The 20,369-nt window shown below is 50.5% G+C and overlaps 3 protein-coding genes, 1 long non-coding RNA gene and 1 other non-coding gene across 9 annotated transcripts in view; 4 read left to right on the top strand and 1 right to left on the bottom strand.

The window, feature by feature from the left end:
- Window positions 1-1,481: 1,481 nt before the first annotated feature.
- Window positions 1,482-11,858, top strand: UNC45B (unc-45 myosin chaperone B). Of its 3 annotated transcripts, XM_039721036.1 has the most exons (21): window positions 1,482-1,657; window positions 1,835-1,918; window positions 2,043-2,212; window positions 2,484-2,520; window positions 2,786-2,961; window positions 3,515-3,604; window positions 4,020-4,187; window positions 4,412-4,580; window positions 4,853-5,023; window positions 5,877-6,048; window positions 6,283-6,583; window positions 6,754-6,848; window positions 7,495-7,636; window positions 8,035-8,175; window positions 8,357-8,484; window positions 8,898-8,964; window positions 9,289-9,402; window positions 9,486-9,601; window positions 9,929-10,046; window positions 10,148-10,303; window positions 11,060-11,326. In XM_039721036.1, the coding sequence occupies exons 3-21, from the start codon at window positions 2,051-2,053 to the stop codon at window positions 11,324-11,326; spliced, it is 2,790 nt and encodes a 929-aa protein (XP_039576970.1). In that variant the 5' UTR covers window positions 1,482-1,657; window positions 1,835-1,918; window positions 2,043-2,050. The 3 variants fall into 3 exon arrangements, with proteins under 3 accessions (XP_039576970.1, XP_039576969.1, XP_039576971.1); XM_039721035.1 differs by lacking the exon at window positions 1,482-1,657 and having other exon boundaries at window positions 1,707-1,918; XM_039721037.1 differs by lacking the exons at window positions 1,482-1,657; window positions 1,835-1,918 and having other exon boundaries at window positions 2,051-2,212; window positions 11,060-11,858.
- Window positions 11,859-13,171: 1,313 nt separating this feature from the next.
- Window positions 13,172-15,619, top strand: LOC120507878. Its single transcript, XR_005628859.1, has 3 exons — window positions 13,172-13,553; window positions 14,302-14,916; window positions 15,485-15,619. It is a non-coding gene; the product is annotated as an uncharacterized LOC120507878 (long non-coding RNA).
- On the top strand, window positions 13,747-13,844 carry LOC120507887. Its single transcript, XR_005628868.1, has one exon. It is a non-coding gene; the product is annotated as a Z30 small nucleolar RNA (small nucleolar RNA).
- On the bottom strand, window positions 15,300-18,773 carry PEX12 (peroxisomal biogenesis factor 12). The gene is made up of 3 exons (XM_039721038.1): window positions 18,605-18,773; window positions 17,696-18,240; window positions 15,300-17,079 (listed from the first exon to the last, which is right to left on the bottom strand). Exons 1-3 carry the CDS (start codon window positions 18,728-18,730, stop codon window positions 16,680-16,682), a joined length of 1,071 nt encoding a protein of 356 aa, XP_039576972.1. The 5' UTR covers window positions 18,731-18,773; the 3' UTR covers window positions 15,300-16,679.
- Window positions 18,774-18,845: 72 nt separating this feature from the next.
- Window positions 18,846-20,369, top strand: part of AP2B1 (adaptor related protein complex 2 subunit beta 1) — a 76,761-nt gene continuing 75,237 nt past the window's right edge. Inside the window, exon 1 of one of the 3 annotated variants that reach the window (XM_039721034.1) lies at window positions 18,846-19,044. The gene's annotated coding sequence lies outside the window, so the exon portion shown is untranslated. The remainder of the gene's footprint in view (window positions 19,045-20,369) is intronic. The other 2 variants (XM_039721032.1, XM_039721033.1) reach the window with 2 other exon arrangements.

The following is a 20,369-nucleotide window of genomic DNA, read 5'->3' as shown; positions in this document are numbered from 1 at the left end:
TGATGGAGCTGCCTGCAGCTGTGGTGTTGATTTGCTGTGAAGAGATTTACAAATTGACTTGGAATCGCCTCCTGCCCAGATACCAGGGACCAGGTAGTGCTGCTGGTGGTGGGTGGATACAACAGGAGCCCTGGACAGGGACGTTCTGTTGCTCATTCTTACTGCATAAGAGCCACAAGCCACAACACAGATCACACAATTAAAGACAATGATATTTTTGCTCCTGGCAATGTCTTGGTCAGCCCCAGTAACTTCCCCATCCTGCCAGTCCCTGCTTTGCTTTACAGCTGGGATGCTGGTAGGTTCACTGGGGAAGGCAAGGGCTGTGTTTGGGGGAGATAAAAAGCAGAATTCCTGATTGTGACTGCTAGGGAACAGAGTGGGTTGAAAGGCTCGGTTCTCTTGGAGCTCAGTGCTGCTCTGTCTCCCAGTGCCACTCAAACTGAGCCACTCAACACAGCACTTCCAGTACATTCCAGCCCAGATCTCTGTTTTAGCCTAGGTCAGAGTTGCTGAATGACCCTGGTGTGTTAATCCAAATGAATGCTGGAAAAGCCACTGCACTGAGTCTGTCCAAGGCAGGGACAGCATCTAGCACTTTCCACAGCTGTTGTCCTGCTGCCTTGGACCTATTCCCCAACAGATGTGGGAGCTGCTCTTGATGGAGCTGCCTGCAGCTGTGGTGTTGATTTGCTGTGAAGAGATTTACAAATTGACTTGGAATCGCCTCCTGCCCAGATACCAGGGACCAGGTAGTGCTGCTGGTGGTGGGTGGATACAACAGGAGCCCTGGACAGGGACGTTCTGTTGCTCATTCTTACTGCATAAGAGCCACAAGCCACAACACAGATCACACAATTAAAGACAATGATATTTTTGCTCCTGGCAATGTCTTGGTCAGCCCCAGTAACTTCCCCATCCTGCCAGTCCCTGCTTTGCTTTACAGCTGGGATGCTGGTAGGTTCACTGGGGAAGGCAAGGGCTGTGTTTGGGGGAGATAAAAAGCAGAATTCCTGATTGTGACTGCTAGGGAACAGAGTGGGTTGAAAGGCTCGGTTCTCTTGGAGCTCAGTGCTGCTCTGTCTCCCAGTGCCACTCAAACTGAGCCACTCAACACAGCACTTCCAGTACATTCCAGCCCAGATCTCTGTTTTAGCCTAGGTCAGAGTTGCCCCAACGTGTGGGGCGGGTGGCAGCACCAGACTGGGGTGGGATTTCAGTGGGATGGGCTCCCAAACACCCTGCAAGGAGGAGGAGGCAGAACTGGGTGTCAGTCAGCTTTCCATCCCAGGGAATTCTGGAAGGTGCTGGGCACTGCTGCAGCTGCTGGCCTGGGGCCACTTGTCCCCGAGGCTCAGCTGTCTCATGCTTCCCTAAATAGAAAGGGAAAAGGGTCTGAGCACTGTGACAGGGGTCAGCCATCCCAGCCGTGGGCTTTTTTGGCATGAACCTCCCCCTTCCTGCTCCCCACACCCTCTGCAGCTCTGCAGGCAGAGGGGAGCTGGGATTTGCCCTGGCAGGGGGGAGAGGATTCCCTCTTGCTGCAGAGGGGGGCTGCTACCTGCAGCCAGGTGCCCCCCGAGCTGGCCCTGGCTCCTGGCCCTCCCCAGGCGTATAAAACAGGAGGGGACAAGGAGGGGACAGGCTGTGGTGACAGGTGACGCTGACAGGCAGCAGGAGCTGCCAGGTCCTGCCCAAACTTGGAGTGGGAAGTGAGCTCTTTCCTGAGCCACACGGAAAGTAGTGGCTCCGTAGTGCTGGCAGATTTCTTTAATTCCTTTTTTTTGTTGTTTTTCTTTTTTCCTTTTTTTTTTTTTTTTTACTGACTCCTAAGGGTCTACATTGGTGGGAAAAGCTTCTGAGAAGTCATAGCCTTGAAGAGCAATTTAGGTCTTCATTTTCAAAACTCTCTGGCCGGGTAAGCTGCTTTTATTAATGTGTGTTAATCATATGTCAGTCTCATGGTGGAACTCAGCTTGGGGGAGTAGGCAGGCGACCCAGGCAGTTGAAAATGGGACACAAATTGATGTTTTTCCTTCAAGCTCTCCAGATGGAGGATCCCATTCAGCTGAAAGAGGAGGGCAATAAATATTTTCAGGCCAGTGACTACGAGAAAGCCCTTCAAAGCTACACTCAAGCCATAAAGCTCAACAAGGACAAGGCGCTGCAGGCGGTGCTGTACAGGAACAGGGCAGCCTGTTTCCTCAAAAAGGTGAGAACAGCTCCACTCACCTGGGCAGTGCTCAAGGGGAGAAGAGCAGGAGGACAGCCAAGGGCAGTCACTGCCTGTGGACTGGGTGGTTTGTCCATTTATTGAATAGGGTGTTTCTAGCTGGTCTGAAATGAAATGTTCTGGGCTTGTGCTGGAGCTTCACTGGGGCGTCCCCCTGGGAAATGGGAACAGAGAGGTCCCCATGTCCATCAGCAATGGGGACATGCCCTGCTATTCCATGGTAACAAATCTCTCCTTTCTGGTTTAACAGGAGGAATATGCCAAGGCAGCCTCGGATGCATCTAGAGGTAAGGAGGTGGATACACTTGCTCAGCCTGCTCTCACATCTGCTTTTGGGACACTCTGGCCTTAATCCATGATGTCCACTAACAGCCAAGTGCTGAGGCCACAAGGGAATTCCTGAATGTTCAAGTGATGTTCCAATTTGTTGTGCTGGTGCAATCAGTGCTAATCAAGCACTGCCTGATGCTAATAACAAAACAAATCACAGTTTGCACAGGCCACTTCCAAGCAGCAAGCTCTGATGCCTGCTGTTTTGGATCCCTTTCCCAGCTATTGACATCAATGCTTCGGATATCAAAGCCTTGTACCGGCGCAGCCAAGCCCTGGAAAAACTGGGCAAGTTAGACCAAGCATTCAAAGATGCTCAGAAATGTGCCACCCTTGAACCCCGCAACAAAAACTTCCAGGAGACCCTGAGGAGACTGGGGGCCAACATCCAGGAGAAGGTAAATGCCAGGGGAACAGTGCTGGATTCACAGACCAGGGGTGGGAAATCCTTGCTGTGGGTTACATCAATGGATTGTTGGTCGTACTGGAAACTCGTGGCAATACAGGGGGATAAATAGGCTCCATTGACTGGAAGTTCATACTTGATGTGTGTAAATCTGAGGGTTGGGTTGATTGGTTAAATTAAAAAGTGTGGTAGCTTCCTCCTGAGGCTGGCCTGGCCCTGAGTGTCTTGGAAATGTCTTGGCACGGGTCTGGACCAGCTTTGGGCTGGGTCTGGCAGTTGCCACATTGCTACAGTTACCTTTACAGGGTGCTGTGGAGAAATCCTTGTACCACTACCTCCTGTGAAGTCTCAGAAATCAAGGTTTAGAGCTGGCTCTGCCTGTGCCCATGAGATTGGTAATGGATGCTGATTGCTGAGAAATTCTATCTCCTGTTATTCAGCTTAAACTGCCTGTGGTTTGAGGGGAGGGAGTATTCTTGAAGCAAAAAAAGAAATGTGCTCCTCAATTTTCTCCTCCTGATGCTCTGTGCTCTCTCTTGGCCCAGCTGCGCATTCAGTTCTCCACAGACTCGAGGGTGCAGAAGATGTTTGAGATCCTGCTGGATGAGAACAGTGACAAAGAAAAGCGAGAAAAGGTGAGAACTGCCCTGGACTTGGCAAAATGGCTGTTTGATGTCAGAGCTGCTCCAGGGAGCAGAGCCCTGTGCTCCCTTCCCCACCTCCCCTGGATGGAGGATGAGGGAAGGAGCTGGAAGGTGAACTGCACTCAGAGAGAGGGAAAATCACCCCTGTGCTGAGGGAAGGTGGCCCAGCCTCCCAAAATACCAAAGGTGGGGTCAGCCTGGACTTCTGCTCAGGTCCTGCCACCCTCCAGATGTTTCTTCCAAGCAGTGATTTCTTGGGCATCTGGATAAACTGTCTGGTGGGGTCTGAGCTGATCTGCTGCATCTGTCAGGAGATGGTTCCCACCAGGATCTCCCAGAGCTGCATGGGGATGTTCTGGAGGCTGGGCTGTGCCACTGACCCCTGGTTCTTCTGCCTCCCCCCTAGGCCGCAAACAACCTCATAGTCCTGGGAAGGGAGGAAGCAGGTGCTGAGAGGATTTTCCAGAATAATGGGGTCAACTTGCTGCTGCAGCTGATAGAAACCAAAAATCCTGAGCTGATCCTGGCAGCCGTGAGGACACTTTCAGGAATGTGCACAGGACATAAGGCTCGGGTAAGGACAGGGAGCTTGGACCTTCACTGCCATTGCCTTTTGCACCTGGGGAGAGGGAAATTAAAAATTGAAATTTGTGTTGTTTGTGGGCAGTCGGAGAAGATTAAAACTCTGACTTCAGGATTCACTGAGGAAAATAATTTCTTTGTCCTAGCTGAGCTGAGAGGACACAGGGAGGAAAGGCCTTTGCTAACACTGTCCTGCTCTCTCCTTCCTGGGGCCAGGCCACTGCCATTCTCCATTACCTGGGCATCGACAGCATTTGCATGTGGATGTCTGTGGACAATGAAGAAATCTCCCTGGCTGTCTGCAACCTCCTGCAGACCATCACCGACTGCCTGCTGGGCCAGGGGAAGGAGGAGCACCACGGCAAGGAGGAGGCTCTGGTGCTAGGTAACAGCACATCACCTGCTCTTCACTCCCTCTGCCTGCAGGAGGAGCGGCCCGGCAGGGAGGGCTCTGCTCCTGGCATTCCTCCTTATTCCTTGTTCTGTGCTGAAGTGGGGACTTTACCCTTCAGCTGTAGAGGAGGACAACCTGCAGCTCTTCTCCTCATGGATATCTTAAATACTTCTGTTCCAGCCACACAATGGCTTGGAATGGTTTTGACTGAGCTCACATGCTTTCAGAGGTAACTTCTCTGCTACTGTTTTGCTTCTGTGTAGACACCAAGAAGGATTTGAGGATGATCACGATGCGTTTGCTGGATATGCTGGTCAGTAAGAAAGTGTCTGGGCAAGGGCGAGACCGAGCCCTCAACCTCCTCAACAAGAACATACCAAGGAAGGACCTGAAAGACCATGACAACAGCAGGAGCATCTTTGTCATCGACAATGGTGAGTCCTTGCCCTCCATCTTGTTCTGATTTGGGAGATGTGGAGCTGTGTCCTTGCCTGAAAACCTGTAGAATTGGTCCTTCCTATAAAATAAATCCTCTCTGGCTTTTTGTGGTGCATGCAAGCCTGGAGCAAAGTTAGACTTATTAGCAGGGAACAGTACTAAGAGAAAATCAACTGTGTAGGAGAACAAGAATTTTTCAGTTTCTAAGGGACTGCCTAATACCTCTGGTTAGTTTCTCCAATGTATTTGCTAATGTTAGGAGGATTTGGCTTGGATAAATTTTCTGGTTTAGACAGGATGAGATGAGCACCCCCTGAGCTTGGTGAACCCATAAATTGATCAATTGTAAAAGTAGATGAGGATGAGGAAAATGTGTGCTGCTTGTTTTTATACTAATTCCAATGCATGTGTGTGTTACCATTTTGATGGAAGTTATTTAATAATAATTCAGCAAGAGGAGAGTTAAGTAATCCAGAATCACCTCAAAGTGGCTGGGTTTTCCTCAGCCAGAGTCTCCAGCCTTGGAGGTCAGTAGGTTTAATGTCTCCTGACAAAAATAACAGATCCAGCCAGGGACCTAATGCAGTTCTGCTTATCTCACTCTGAGAACTGGAAAAAAGCCTGATGCTGCAAACCTGCAGAATCACCTCCCAGTAATATCACCAGCAGAAGCTCCTCCCCAGTAAATATCTGAATGTCTTTTTTGCTTAAGACTAATGTGATTAGGCTCCAAAATAATTGTAAAACCATCCAAGCTGGCTATTCCACAGCAAGAAAGTAACTAATGGTATCTTGAATTTTGCACAGACCCTCTCCCCTCTGACAGCCATATCACTCTATCGTTTCCAGGCTTAAAAAAGATACTGAAAGTGGTGGGCCAGATTCCTGAGATGCCTGACTGCCTGCCACTGACAGAGAACACCCAGCTGACTGCCTCTGTCCTCCTAAATAAGCTCTACGATGACCTGCGCTGCGACCCGGAGCGGGACAACTACCGGCTGATCTGCGAGGAGTACATCAAGTGAGTCAGGGCTGGGCTGGCCCAGAGGGCAGGAGCAGGGCTTCTTGAGGGTCAGATCAGGCACCTGAAGTCAGCTGGGGCTCTGGGAGATTATGACTTGCTTGAGATGCTGCTGGATCACAGCTTTGCAGGAATTTGCATGTCCGAATATCCAATGTGATTCAGCAGCACAGCTGAGGGAGGATATCCCCTCCCCACTACTGTTCAATACTTTACTCCCTCAATCCCGTGCAGGAGCAAAATCGACCCACAAGACATGGATAAGACACTCCACGCTGTCCAGATTGTGTCTGGTGTTCTGCAAGGGCCCTTTGACTTGGGCAACAAGCTGCTTGGCATGAAGGGAGTGATGGAGATGATGGTTGCCCTGTGTGGGTCCGAGAGGGAGATTGACCAGCTGGTGGCTGTGGAAGCCCTCATCCACGCTTCCACCAAGCTGAGCCGAGCCACCTTCATCATCACCAACGGGGTGACACTCCTGAAGGAGATCTACAAGAAGACCAAGAATGAGAAGATCAAAATCCGAGCTCTGGTGGTAAGGATGCAGCCCCAGCTCTATTGCCTGCCACTCTCGGCAGCTTAATCCCAGACTTGGGAGAGGAGGGAGGTTCTGGGGATGAGAGATGGGCTTAGGCTGTTTTGGGGCAGCAACACAAGAGGATTAATGAGCCTTTCTCACTGGCACATCCTTTTTGTCCTCCTCAGGGTCTCTGCAAGCTGGGCTCAGCAGGAGGCACGGACTACGGCCTGCGGCAGTTTGCTGAGGGCTCCACTGAGAAGTTAGCCAAGCAGTGCCGAAAGTGAGTGACTTCACTTCTTCCTTCAGTTATCCCAATCTTTGCAAAGCACAACATGTTCCTCTCCCACGAGATCCTGCCCACACATTGCCTTCATTTCCTGTGCTGCCTGCCAGCTGACAGTGCCCCCAGAACCATTGCACTGGGACGTGGAGCTTCATGTGCTCCTCCTGCCTCAATATCCAGAGGAGCCTTCTCCCTCCCTCACTGCCCATGGGAGACACCAGGTCTGGTGCTTCCCTCTTTGCCAGGGTGGCACAGCCTAATTAATGCTTATCTTGAATATTCACAAGTCCCCTCTGAAGGTGAATTTGCCTTGTGGAGTAACCAAGGAGGTGGGATCAAGTTAGGAAGTGACTGAATGGGTGGTCATTCCTGAAGGCATCTCATGTTTTGTGGGATGGAAAAGGCAAAGCAGTGCTGAGTGGCTGTCCTGGTCTGTCATTTGCTGCAGCATTTAGATCCCACAAGTTGGGCCATGGAAGGAAGGTCATGTCTCAAGGGGAAGGCTCCCCAGTCTGAGGAGCTGCAGCAGAACCTGAGGAGATATTTGGGCCTGAATCAGCCTCAGTATCTGTTTTTCCTCCATGTTTTTCCACATAAGTTAGTTCTGGCTCCCGATATAGAAATGTGTTTTTCTCTCTTCCAGGTGGTTGTGCAACACCAGCATTGATGCCCGCACCAGGAAATGGGCTGTGGAAGGGCTCTCCTACCTCACCCTCGATGCAGACGTGAAAGATGACTTTGTTGAGGATGAGCCAGCCCTGAAAGCTATGTTTGATTTAGCCAAGGTCTGTCTCCTTTCTTTGTTCCCTCATTCCTCTGGTAGCATCAAGTTCTCCCAGCTCTCCAGTCAGAAGGAGCTGTGACCCCAACCCCTCACCTCTGGTTCAGCAGAACCTCAGTTTTGAGACATTTTTGCCCCAGAGACATCTCAGGGCTGCCACCATCCTGCTCTTCTCCCTAGACTGAGGGAGGTTGCTCCTACCTTCACTGTCAGCAACTGCATGAAAACCAAAGGCACTGAGGTGTTGATAGCACCTGATGATATCCAGCATCTTGTTTGACCATGAAAACTTTGATGGGGATAAAGCTAAGAACATTTCCACTAGTGAAAACACCATCAGGGCAGTCCAAAGGGATCTGTTTCCCTGCTGTGCCCTCACACAAGCTTTATTTTCCTGTGCAGGCAAGTGACAAAACAATCTTGTATTCTGTGGCTTCTGCGCTGGTGAACTGTACCAACAGCTATGACACCAAGGAGCTGGTCCCAGAGCTGGTGCAGCTGGCAAAATTCTCCAAGCAGCACGTGCCTGAGGAGCATCCAAAGGTGGGTTGTGTCCAGCTGGAGATGCTCTTCAGAAAGGCTTTCTTCGGTGTATCCGTTGTCACAGACTTCAGGTCTCACAGACTCAAGTTGCTTGCTCTCCAACCAGGCTTGGCTGTTAGGTGGCTGGGTGGCAGAATGGCAGCTGCTAAGGGCTAATCCTTTCCCAATGTTTCCTCCTCAGGACAAGAAGGATTTTGTGGTGAAGCGGGTGAAGCGGTTGCTGAAGGCTGGGGTTGTCTCTGCCTTGGCCTGCATGGTGAAGGCTGACAGTGCCATTTTGACTGACCAGACCAAGGAGCTCATTGCCAGGTGCCTTCCCTGCAGTTCTGGGAGTGCTGGGCAGCCCCTGTGCCATGGGGATGGACACCTGGGGTGGGGCATTCTGCCTGGGGGAGAGCGTGTGAAGCAAAGATTTAAAACCAAAGTTTTTGTTCAGAGGTGTCATAAAAATTCATGTTCTGACCTTCAAGCTGTCTTGCTGGAATGCATTTTTGAGTTCTCTGTATTGGTTCTGGCTGGAATAGAGTTCATTTTACAGATCTGAAAACTTCTTCCTCTGCCATTTGTTGCTTCCTCATGGAGTGCAGTGTGCATGTGGTTAAGCACCTGGAATTTACCTGGTGGCTCTGGCACTCCTGCAAAACCTCAGCCCCCTTCCATGAGGGCTGTTGGCTGCTGCTGTCCCCCGTGGCTGTTTCACTGAGTGTTCTGTGCCCCTGCAGGGTGTTTCTTGCCTTGTGTGAAGACCCCAAGGACCGCGGGACCATTGTCGCTCAAGGTGGCGGGAAGGTGATTACTTTCATGTTGGCATTTCCTGATGTGCTGTTAATGTCTGCTGGGAGCCTGGGGTGCTCTCCTGTGAGGGACAGTGACAGAAGAGCACAAGCTGTCCCCCCGGGGCCATACTGACACTGCAGTTCCACCTCTGCAAGGCTCCAAAGAAGTGATGTTCTTGGAGTGACTGCGTGAGCTACAAGCTCTGGCGGTGTCTCTTTGAGAACAAAAGCAAGACATCACAGAGGGCTGTGGGATATTTTTAACTTGCTTTAGTCTGTTGAGGCAGTCCTGTAAATCTTCTCAGCACACTGAATGCTTTTTCCTGTGTGTCTCCAGGCCCTGATACCTCTGGCTGTGGAAGGCACAGACGTTGGCAAGATAAAGGCTTCTCATGCTCTGGCAAAAATTGCTGCTATCTCCAATCCAGACATTGCATTCCCAGGGGAGAGGGTAAGCTTAAAAAATAATAAAAACAAAAGCATTGATACTTCCTTTAGCAAATGAAAACTGCTAATACAGGCCTTCTCTTCCAGGTGTATGAGGTGGTGAGGCCCCTTGTCAGCCTGCTGAACACAGAGAGAGATGGCCTCCAGAACTACGAGGCTCTCTTAGGTCTCACAAACTTTTCAGGAAGAAGTGATAAACTTAGGTGAGCTTTACTGCTTTTTAACCTTCCTTCTTCCCCAGGAGTGAATTTGAGTTACTTGTTGGACTGTGAAGACTGGACAGTTTGAGCTACCTTTGGCAGAGCTACAAAGGTCTCACAGCTAAAAGACTGATGAGATAGGAAAAGGAGAGTGGCATATTTTCCTCTAGAAACAGCAAAGACATGAACTTCGTCTGCATTAAACAGGGAATGAACCACATCACGAGCTCCAGACATTGATTTGTTTCAAGGCCTTCCCTGCAGCTAATATTTGATAAGTTGATGACTGCTTGACCTATAGTGTGGGGTTTTTACTGCTCTTTGCCACAGGTTGAAGATAGTCAAAGAGAAGGCCCTGCCAGATATCGAAAACTACATGTTTGAGAACCACGACCAACTTCGACAGGCGGCCACTGAGTGCATGTGCAACTTGGTGGTCAACAAGGAGGTAAAATCCCCCCTGGGCATGTCCAAGCTCACTGCATGCCCCTGCTTCTGTGAGGAGCTGTCCCTAACTGTGCTGCCTCTGGGTATCTCTGGGTTTTTCAGGTTCAGGAGCGGTTTGTGGCTGATGGCAACGACCGGCTGAAGTTGGTGGTGTTGCTGTGTGGTGAGGATGATGAGAAGGTTCAGGTTGCAGCAGCAGGAGCCCTGGCCATGCTTACAGCAGCACAAAAGAAGCTCTGCTCGAAGATGACTCAAGTGGTGAGGCCATAACTCTGGCTGTGGGCAGTGTGTGGGATGTACCCTGCAAGAGTCCTGGCTCAGACGTGAGGAGGTCTCTCCAAAGGAATATGCAGTTTACTAGTTCAATACTGAGGAGCCTAGAGAAGCTGGGACCTTTGATAAATAACCTGAAATCCAAACCTTGTTACACCAGAAATGAGAAGAGCTTTGGAGATCCCAAAGATGTCCCTTCCCTGCACAGATCTCTAGGCCCTGAGAATCCAGAGCCTGCATGGCTGAGTGTCTGAAGAGCTGTGGTTGAGAACTCCTGAACTCTATTTTGTTGCACACATGATTGGACTCTGGAGCTCGTTAAGAAAAATTATTAATCAAGCCAACAGAGAAACTCAAGAAGGTTGGGGTGGGGGACATGATTGGACTCTGGAGCTCGTTAAGAAAAATTATTAATCAAGCCAACTCAAGAAGGTTGGGGTGGGGGGGTGTCCTGGTCATCTCAGCTGTGTCAAGACTCTGGTCAGATTCTTTTCACAGAGATTATGCAGCAGCCTGAATATGAAACATTTTCCATTTTGTCCCAGTGCTGTGGAAGATTCTGACTTAGGTGTAAGAAAAATTGGATTAAAATGTTTGGAGTCAGGTTTCCTTAGTTTAAAATAATGAAATAACCACAAGTGACATGAATACTGCTCTTCCTTCTGCTGAAGGAAGCCAAAGTCATGCTTTTGGTTGAGATATTCTTCAGATCAGTCCTAATGATCTCTCTTTCCCTTGCAGACCACCCAGTGGCTTGAAATCCTGCAGAGGCTCTGCTTGCATGACAACATGGAGATCCAGCACCGAGGACTGGTCATTGCTTTCAACTTAATCAGCTCTGACAAGGAACTGGCGAAGAAGATGGTGGAGTCAGAGCTCCTGGAGATCCTGACGTACGTCGGGAAGCAGGAGGATCACCCCAAGAAGCAGCACATCATCAGTGTGGCACGAGATTGCCTCACCAAGTGCATGGATTATGAGCTGATCAAACCTCTCTCGCAGGCGTGAGGGAATGAAAAGCACCAAAAAAAGGCTGAGTGTGGGGGGAAAAAATGGAGAAATATGGAAAAGTGAGAGCCGTGAGGAGAATCTAGTGCCATTGTCAAGGCACTGAACAGTTTGGGGACAGCTTTGGAGGATCATAAACTGTATGAGGAAAAGGAGGGAATTTGCCTGGGAAATTTGGGACGTGTCCATCTGAGTAATTCCCAGATGGTGTAAATCCTTTCTCTGCCCCCATTCAGCTGATAATGATGAAAGCTTCAGCTCTAAAAGAGTCACTTGTGTTGGAGACGTGTCAGGAGGTTGTTGGAAGGAAACTCAACAAAGCTAAAATTGGTTCTGCATCCACTTCCAGCTCCTGGTACTTCTGGAATTCCCAGCAATGGTGGAACAGGGAGGGTTAAGTGCCTTCTATTCTGTAGTCAGAAAATAGGATTTTAGCTGTGTGCCTTTTTGTTCATTTATTGGAAGCTGTGTGCCAAAGTGTGAGGACGGTGGGTGAACTCTTAATAAATTCACTACTTTGTTCCATGTGGAATCCCTGTTCTGATTTTATTAAGCTAAAGGAGAATTTAAGGCAAGTCTTGCATCACACCTGGAAAAATTGTGTAATTGGTAACACAGGTTGAATTCTCACTCCTTGCAAACCATCCAGTGCTCCCAAATGCAGCAGAGTCACAAAGGTGTCACACCAAGGCACAGGAATGTTGAAAATATCCCATTTATGAAAAAAGCAGAATGAGAAGCAATCCACCAGTCATCACACATTAAACTTCATTACATAAATATTTTCATTCAAGCACAGGTTCTTAATGCAGGCTGTGGACAACACAAAAATCACAGACTGTTGGTTTGGTTCCTGGGGAAAAGTCCCTAAACATGTAATAAATATAATCTTACTCAATAATAATTTAAATATTAATTCAACTACATTAAAATATTTCTGATAATACTAAATATTAGTGATGTTCACAATAGGCATAGCATGATGAAATGTTGAAATTTTGGGAAAAAAAGGAACTATGAGGATAGTTTTCTCTTGCATGTTAAGGGGAAAAAAAAAGAAATTAAAGTGTCTCTAGTGTTCTGAATTTGGAAAAGAGTGAAAATTTTAAGCCAATAGGTTTGATATCCTGAAGGCAAATTTATTTGGAGGGTTATTCCAGCTGTATTGAATGAATGTAATAACTTTCAGTTAAATCGCTGGTTCTTTATAATCACTTCTGGGGGATATCAGGCCATTGTTCCAAATTGAGAGAACCACATTCTCTGGTGGGAAATATGGTTTGTTTTCTACCATCCTTCAATTTTGGATACCCATTTTTAGGGCTTTTGAACCTGGCTTTCGAAAGTACTTTACATTACCTCTGTGCATGTTTACCTAACCAGCATCTCTGACGCCAAGACAAAATGCCATTGGTATTGCACGGCAAAGTTTCCCTTCTCCCACTAAAGCTTCTCTTTGGAGCAACCGCGTTCTACTAACTGACTGTTGCTGGAGTTGAGTGGGGAAATAACTTCTGTAAAATGCATTTATTGGCATTTCTTTTAGCTAAACACGGGCGGAACACGAGTTTTACACTATCGGGACCACCCTCTCCCTCAGGCCCCCTCAGGCTCCCTCAGGGCGGGAAACGCTCGCACCGCCCCCAGCTCCTCTAACGCGCCTTCCTATTGGCTGCCAGCGGTAAAACCGGGTGCTGTGATTGGTTGTTACCAGCGGAGGGGCGGGGCGAAGAGGGCGGCTCTGTCCCGGTGCGGCCGGGCCTGCGGGAGTGGAGCGGCGTGAGGGGTGCGGGAACGGGGACACGGGACACCGGGAATCCGGGATAACGGGGGTCCGGGATAACGGGGGACACGGGATATCGGGGATTCAGGATACCGGGGGTCCGGGACCGCGGAGGGGCAGCTGAGGGCTCGGAGCGTGCGGGGATGGGGACAGGGAGGGTGAGGGGACGCGGAAGGGGCTCTGGGGGCTGGTTGAGGAGCGTGAAGCCGGCCGAGGTTTAGGGTTTCCTGAGGTGCGGGGAGGATTTCTGGGAGCTCCGGGGATGTTGGATGGGGTAAGGCGAGCACGGCAGAGGAACTGGGACTGAAGAGCTGCAGGGACCTGGTGGGGAGGATACAGGGAAGGAGATGGGAAGAGTGTAAGCGTGTGTGGCATGAGGGAAGGGAGGGATGCAAACAGACCTCCGGAGCCTTGGAGAGGCGCTGACTGCAGCAGCATTTGTAGGTATGACACGTTTTTCCTCTTGGGTTTGCTCTGCTGACCTTGGAATGCCAGTCTGTGACCCAGCTGTAGAAGGAATGTCACCTCCGTCCCTGTGCTCCCTGCTCCACGTGCTTCACCCTCCTAGGGAGGAGGAAACCTCCCAGGCCCTGGCTGGGGAGCGAGCTCCTCGCTGGAGGCAAACAGATTTGCCCAGAAGCAATGATGAGCGAAGTATAGTCTGAACTGGTATTGCCCAGACTCCGTGTCTCGGCTCTGACCAGGGCATGATCACTTAATCTTCTCTCTGAGCTACTTCAGGCTAAGCTCGTCTGCAGGGAACAGCTTTGCTGTTCTATAAACTTTGATGCACCCTAAAAAAAAAACAAAAAAAACTGAGAATTTTTAGCAATTTAACGGCAGAAAAAGCCTTGATTTGAAAAGTAACCCAAATACTCGTTGCTGCAGCATTGTGTGAGCTTGCAGTGAGGGCGGGATGTGGGTTTTATCTCCTGTGTGTGCTGTGGATCACAAACTCCAGATACTCTGCCACTGTCTCCTCTGTAAGTGCAATGCAGACTCTGAGTTGTCTGTCCTGTAGAAGCTCATTAGCAGTTCATTCAGCTGCATTCTCATTTAGTGCTTGCCAGCAGGGATCCGGGAGTATTTTTTGAACACTCTCCATGAAGTGTAACCCCTTTGGGGTTGAGGGAAGGGCCCAGGAAAAAAAGATGCAGCTATTCTCTAATTCAGTTTTTTTCGTCTTTTCCAGATCCTGATGACATCTTTGTATTGATTTCTCTGTCCCTGTGGAGAAGGAAGCATCAATGAGGAATATACCTAGGAGAATGTTTCAGTGGTTTTCCCTTAACAGGAAAAGCCACTTTGTTTGTTGAGGAAATAGCAAAAACTCAGTTGCTTCATGCTCTGATTTTTGAACACTGCCTAGATGAGCTGTGAATGTGCCTTAGATTCACCAAAGAATTTTTAAAAGACTTGCAAGTCAAGTCCTGGCAGTGGATACTGAACAACTCCAGTGCTGCTGTTCATGTTGGTGAAATTGTATTGAGCAACACCAAAGCATCCTGAGGGTGTATGTGGTACATGATTCTGTAGAAATCACAAATTGGTATGTAAGTCCAAAGGTTGGTTTAATAAAATTGGTGCTCCCTGAAAAAACTGCTCTTGTCAATCTTTAGCCCATTGTGGTTTTAAGAATACAGTTAAAAAGCAGATAAATTGGAGTTTTTCTGTGACCCAAACTGGTTTTGTAGCTTAGTTTTAGAGCAAGAAACATGACAAATGAGTATTAATGAGGAGGTTTCAAAGGAGTCAAATCCAAGTTGACATCCTGCAGCCATCTCCAGGAACACACAAAATCTGCCAGGTAACTGCTGAGCCTGTCACCATGGTGGGTTTGATGCTTGTCACTCAGCTAAGCTTTACAGGACAATTTATTGTGTAAAAGAATAATTACAGCTGCTCAGAACTGGGAGGCTTCAGTGTGGGTGGTTCTGTGCAGGTCCTGGAATTGGCCAAACCCAAGTTTGGCAGGGACAGGGGTTGTGCAGGAGTGGAAAGCAGCCAGGGCCTGGCAGGTGGGCATCTGCTGGGCATTTTGGGGAGAGGAACAGGCATTAGTCCTGGGAGAAGGAGCTGTCATTGGGAACCTCAGAAAATCTCACACTTTGATGTGATTTGTCTTCCAGTAAGATGTGTGTGTTCTTACTGGCTCTAAAGGAAGAGGAGTATCTTCATGGGCCCCATTGCTACTGGAGAAGAGAGAAATGAGACAGTTTTTATCATTATTCCATAGTGGCACAGGTAGAAGGGCCAGGGAGGTGTACAGAGATAATAAAACATCAGGAACAAATCTCATTTATTAGGTGTTTGGGAAAGATTCAAATTACTGCATTTTCCCACATTATTCAATAACCTTACTCTCTTGCTTACAGGTGAAGGAGGATATTGGAGGTTTTTATCTTCTGAAGCAGAGCTAAAGTGGAGGGAAAATGAGATGCCTGGTTCAGTGGATTAAATGTTAGAAGAATCTGGAAAGACCAGAGTGGGGTCTGGACTTTGTGCAGAAAGTTTGCTCTCGTATTCTCTAAGCACTGTCACTGTGATAACTGGAGCACTGCTGCTCCCTAGAGTCAGGAAAACAACCTTCCATCCTGAAAAATCAGGTGTCAAGCAAGAGCCAGCCATGTCACACAGCTTTTCTTTCCTCCTCTGTTCAGTGGAAGGATGTTTTGTTCTGATATGAATGTGCTACATGGCTGGGACTGGAATAATTGCATTGTAATGCTCAGACATGAAAGGTTCTCAGCCTACAAAATGCTAATCTTACATCCACTACCATCACATGCAAAGATGAAAGCAGCTTTAGTCTTGTCTCTTGTATGTAAATAGAGCCCCCAGAGGAGCAAACTGTTTTTCCAATAACCAGAAAAGAATTAAATTAGGTTCTCAATCAAGAAAGAATTTCGCTTTATAAAAGCAGATAATAATGAATGCAAAGACTTATTTGACAATAAACCACTCTCATCAGTTGGCAGTTTCTTTTAATCTGGTTTGTAATTTTCTCTCTTGTGCAGAAAATGTCACATTTCTCTTGTCTATCTTGTTCCTTTAAAGAGTTAAAAGTCTTAATTTAGAACCGTTGATGGGAATTAGGAGGGTGATGTTTTCAATTCCAAGGTGAAGAGCAGAGGTTTAAGCCTCTCTCCATCTCTGACAAAGCCAGAGCTCACCCTGGGCAGCACAAGGGACTGGGAAGCTGCCCAGGGAAGAAAAACCTGCCTAGAGAATTTCCCTACCTCTTTAATTTGCTGGCTCATGCCCTCACACAGCACCAGTGCTGGTCTTTGATCCTCACATCTGCATTCCTCTTACCCAAATCAATGTTTCTTCCCTTTCAGCTGGTCTTTTAAGGCATTTCTGTGCTGGCTGACAGGCTGGGGCTGTGTGATACCTCTACAGCTGCCAGGATGTTTGAACAGCTTATCAACAAAGGGCAGAGCATTGCCAGAACGTGCAAAGGCAGCAAAGCTGAAGAACCCCCGAGTTCGACAGCGCCGCAGCGCTCACCGAGGAGCCGCAGCAGCCCGAAGCCTCCATGGGATGTACAAAGAGCTGCTGGGAGCCCTTTCAGCTCTCAGGGGAGTAGAGTTTGACCAGGTGCTGCAGCTCTGTGGCATAGCCCGTGACTGGGCAGCGCTGGTGAGCCTTCACGTAGGCGTGGGCGCAGCGGTAGCAGAACACGAAGCCGGAGGTGGCCAGGGCCGTGGCGTTCACGCGGACCTTGCGGCACAGAGGGCACACGGTCTTCAGGCTGGGCAGGAGAGCTGGGCTGGGCTCCTGCTCCAGGTGCACAGGGGGTGGGGGCGTGGGGAGGGCTGTCAGGGACTTGATGGTCTCCTGGTTTTCCGAGGAGTACCACCAGTCCAGGAACTGGAGGAAGAAGACGCTGACGGACAGGCCGGTGGACAGCGAGAAGGCGATGCCACCCAGAGCTCTCCTCAGGGCTGACTGCACTCGAGAGGAAAAGCTGCAGCAGAGAGAGCAGGAGAGATGGTTACTGCACATTTATCCACCTGGAAACCATGGGGGAAAGCACCTGGGGAGTGACAGCTTTGTACAGCTCCTTAACGCTAAGTTAGTTGGTCAGTGTGAACCATGCTTGCACTAACTAGGATGTTTCAGATTCTGTTTTTAGATCCAAATCCTGGTTTGTTTTTTTTTTCAGAAGTCTAAATCAGAAGAATTTGGATTAAAGGATCCTGGACCACAGAGTGTTTCACTCCAGGTCACCATTTCACAGGGTATTCAGTGTGCCCATGACTAGCTGCTGCTTAGGAAAATCAAAGAAATAAGTTTCAATCCTTTCAGCAACATCGCTGCAGGGGAAGATTGAAGAGAATGAAGGCTTGCATGGCAAAAAACACCCCCAAACTCTGAAATTTTATCACCACAGAATCATTTCAAGCTAATCCCCGCTACTGGTTTCCTTATTTTCACTCACAATACACACACCCTTTTGGAGCACATTTTGTCAGTGTGAACTTTCATCTTGAATTTTTAGAGAACAGGGCACTTTTACTTGCAGCATCACCTCTAAATTTACACACCCTGGAGGGCAACACCTGAGCCAGGCTCTGCCATACCTGTGTGTTTGGCTTGAGGTGCTTTCAGCCCATTTCTTCTCCAGGGCCTGGATATCCTCTGCAGTCAGCCTGACCAGGCGGACACCAGCCAGCTTCAGCATGGGGGAATGATGCTCAGCCTTGCCCAGGATGTAGCACATCTGCTGGATAAGAAACCAGCCCTCCCAGGTCATGTTTACATAGGGGTAGGCAGCTAGAAAGGCTCTGTAGAAGCGCTTCCAGGATGATGAGGGAGGGTGGATGGAGTATTCATCCTCTTCCCTCAGGCTGGACACCAGTTTCTCCAGCTTTCCTTTCAGGTAAGGAACAAGAACCAGCAGGAGCAGAGACTTCCAGTGCTGCCTCTTTGGCAAGCCAGCTGTGGCCAGAGGTTGCTGTCTGCCACCTCCCATGGGGATCCTCTTCATGCTATAGAAGTTCTCAGAGAAGGAGGCGCTGCACCTGGCCAGGTAGTGCTGCTGGAGCAGCAAATCCAGAAGGACGTAGATCTCATCAAACCACTGCCAGAGGAAGCCATAGCGGGCAGGATTGGACTCAGCAAGCACCTGTTGCAAAAGGGACACAAAACAGAAGGAATCGGAGCGGTTTGGGTTGGAAGGAGCATTAAAGATCATTAAAGATCATTAAAGATGATGAGGTTCCACCTTGCGCTAACCCAGGCTGCCCCAAGCCCCGTCCAGCCTGGATTTGAACACTCTCAGGGATGGGGCAGCCACAGCCTGTGCCAGGGCCTCCCCACCCTCAGAGGGAAGGACCTGAAAGCGGAGTAAAGGCTAAATTATAAATCACAGCAGCTGTAAGCGACGCCTCTAATCCCCAACACAAGCCAGGCGGCTCACGACCGTCCCGCTGCTGCGAGTGCGGCCGGAGTTACACTCCGCCCCCCTCCTCTCCCTTCACCGCCCTCACCTTGACCAGGTGCTGCAGGGCGGGTTTCACGGCGCCCATCAGGCTGTCCTGGGCCACCGCCTCGAACACGGACGGCCGCTCCTCGCCGGCCGGCGCGGCCGTGAGGTGAGCGCCCACCTCCGCCATGACACCGCCGCTCCGCCCCGCCGCCAGGGGGCGCCTCGGCGCCGCCCCGCCGAGCGCCGCTCCGCCCCGCCCCCCCGGAAGCGCGGGCCGCCTGCGCTCCGCCCGCTGCCGCCGCTCTATGGTGGCGGGGCGCGGCCGCTCTGGGCGGGGGAGGGTTTGATCTCGCTGCTCGCGAGTCCGCCCGGCCCCTCCGCTTCCGGTTCCGCCGGCGCCCCCGCAGCGGTGAGTCCGGTCCGTGAGCGGCGCCGGGGCTGAGGGCGCGGGAGCGGCTCCGCCAGGAGCGAGGGCAGCGGCGGGGCACCGCGGCACGGCGGGTACGGGCACTGCCGGGGCGGCACGAGGGGCCGAGGGGGCGCTGGGAGGGGACGTTGGTGAGGGGAAGGGTGCTGGGAGGAGGTGTGAGGTGCTGGGGGGAACTGGGAGAGGGCGGGGAGAGAAACTGGGGGTGGGGGACTGGTACGGGGTGGGGACGGACACTGGGAGGGGTGAGGGGCACTGGGAGGGACACCTGGGACAGGGTGGGGGGTACCGGGAGGGGGAACTGGAATGGGATGGGAGAGGCACTGGGAGGGGCTCTGGTGATGAACTGGACGAGGATGGGAGCCACTGGGAGGACTGGGCAGCCGTTTGCAGAGGAGATGGAGGGCTGAGGGTGAGGAGTGGGGCCAGTGGGTCCTGGAAGGAGACACTGGGCTGGGAATGAGCACAGCAAGATACTGGGATGGGGTGGGGAGCAGGCAGGGATAAGGGCTGGGAGTGCTGGGGAGGGGAACTGGGATTTGTGGGGAATGCTCCTGTGGCTGGGGGGTGCTGGGAGAGATCTGGGGGCTTGAGGGGGGTACTGGGATGCCAGGCTGGAGTGTGGGTGGGTGCTGGGAGTCCTGCTGGAGCTGTGGGAGGGGCTGGCAGCCAAGCTGGGATGGGGCCCCAGGGAATGGGGCTGTTTGGTCCCCAGGATGGGAACAAAATCCTTGTGCCAGCACAAGTTCAGGGCTGCAGGCACAGCCCTCCCTCTGCCATGCACTTTCCATTGTTCTGTTCATCTTCCTGGCTCCCCAGTGGCCCTGGGCCACGCTTGGGCTGTCTCACAGCTCCTTGAGAGGCTTTCCAGGAAACATGGGTGGCACCACTTCCACTGGAGTTAAACCAGGGATCACTTGAGAGGTTTAGGGATTGATGGTGTCAATGCCCAGGAGCTTGCCTTAATCCCAAGGCCCTTAAACCTGCCTCCCTCCCGTGTGGGATCAGTGCTGGGGGGCAGGTCAGGCTGGCTGGAGTCGTGTGTGGGGTCAGGCAGGTGCTGGTCAGGTTTTCTGTGTGGGTTTGGGCTGAGGAGGCTGATCCTGCTTTGGTTCAGTCTGCATTGAATTGTCAAGCCACTGTTGGTAGCATTGGGCATGGCTGGAGCTTTCTGGAGCCATCCCTCTCATCTCTTCTCATTTGCTGGGGTTGGATCAGGAGGAGCTTTTGCTGTCAGCTTTGAACATCTCTTACCTGTTTCCATCTCAGCAAGTGCTGGGCACAGAACAGTAGTGAGGAGGGGGCAGTCTAAAGTGGATTTTTCGTCTGAAAATTTACCTTGGCTCTCCTGGGTTTGGATTGGTGTACAAGGAGCTGGCATTTTCTGCAGTCACACAAA

Source organism: Passer montanus, unplaced genomic scaffold (genome assembly GCF_014805655.1).
Source record: "Passer montanus isolate IOZ18808 unplaced genomic scaffold, ASM1480565v1 scaffold44, whole genome shotgun sequence".
Classification (NCBI taxonomy): domain Eukaryota; kingdom Metazoa; phylum Chordata; class Aves; order Passeriformes; family Passeridae; genus Passer; species Passer montanus.
The sequence above is the reverse complement of the archived record's forward strand: the minus strand, read 5'-3'. Positions and strand labels throughout refer to the sequence as shown.

What these genes read in the sequence shown, in the direction of transcription:
- UNC45B (XM_039721037.1), top strand. Translation starts at nt 2,051, where the DNA reads ATGGAGGATCCCATTCAGCTGAAAGAGGAGGGCAATAAATATTTTCAG. An exon ending in AGCCTCGGATGCATCTAGAG is followed by an intron (nt 2,521 to 2,785) that starts GTAAGGAGGTGG and finishes TCCCTTTCCCAG; the next exon opens with CTATTGACATCAATGCTTCG. An exon ending in GGGCCAACATCCAGGAGAAG is followed by an intron (nt 2,962 to 3,514) that starts GTAAATGCCAGG and finishes CTCTTGGCCCAG; the next exon opens with CTGCGCATTCAGTTCTCCAC.
- PEX12 (XM_039721038.1), bottom strand. Translation starts at nt 18,730, where the DNA reads ATGGCGGAGGTGGGCGCTCACCTCACGGCCGCGCCGGCCGGCGAGGAG. An exon ending in CCCTGCAGCACCTGGTCAAG is followed by an intron (nt 18,241 to 18,604) that starts GTGAGGGCGGTG and finishes CTTTTGCAACAG; the next exon opens with GTGCTTGCTGAGTCCAATCC. An exon ending in ACCTCAAGCCAAACACACAG is followed by an intron (nt 17,080 to 17,695) that starts GTATGGCAGAGC and finishes TCTCTGCTGCAG; the next exon opens with CTTTTCCTCTCGAGTGCAGT.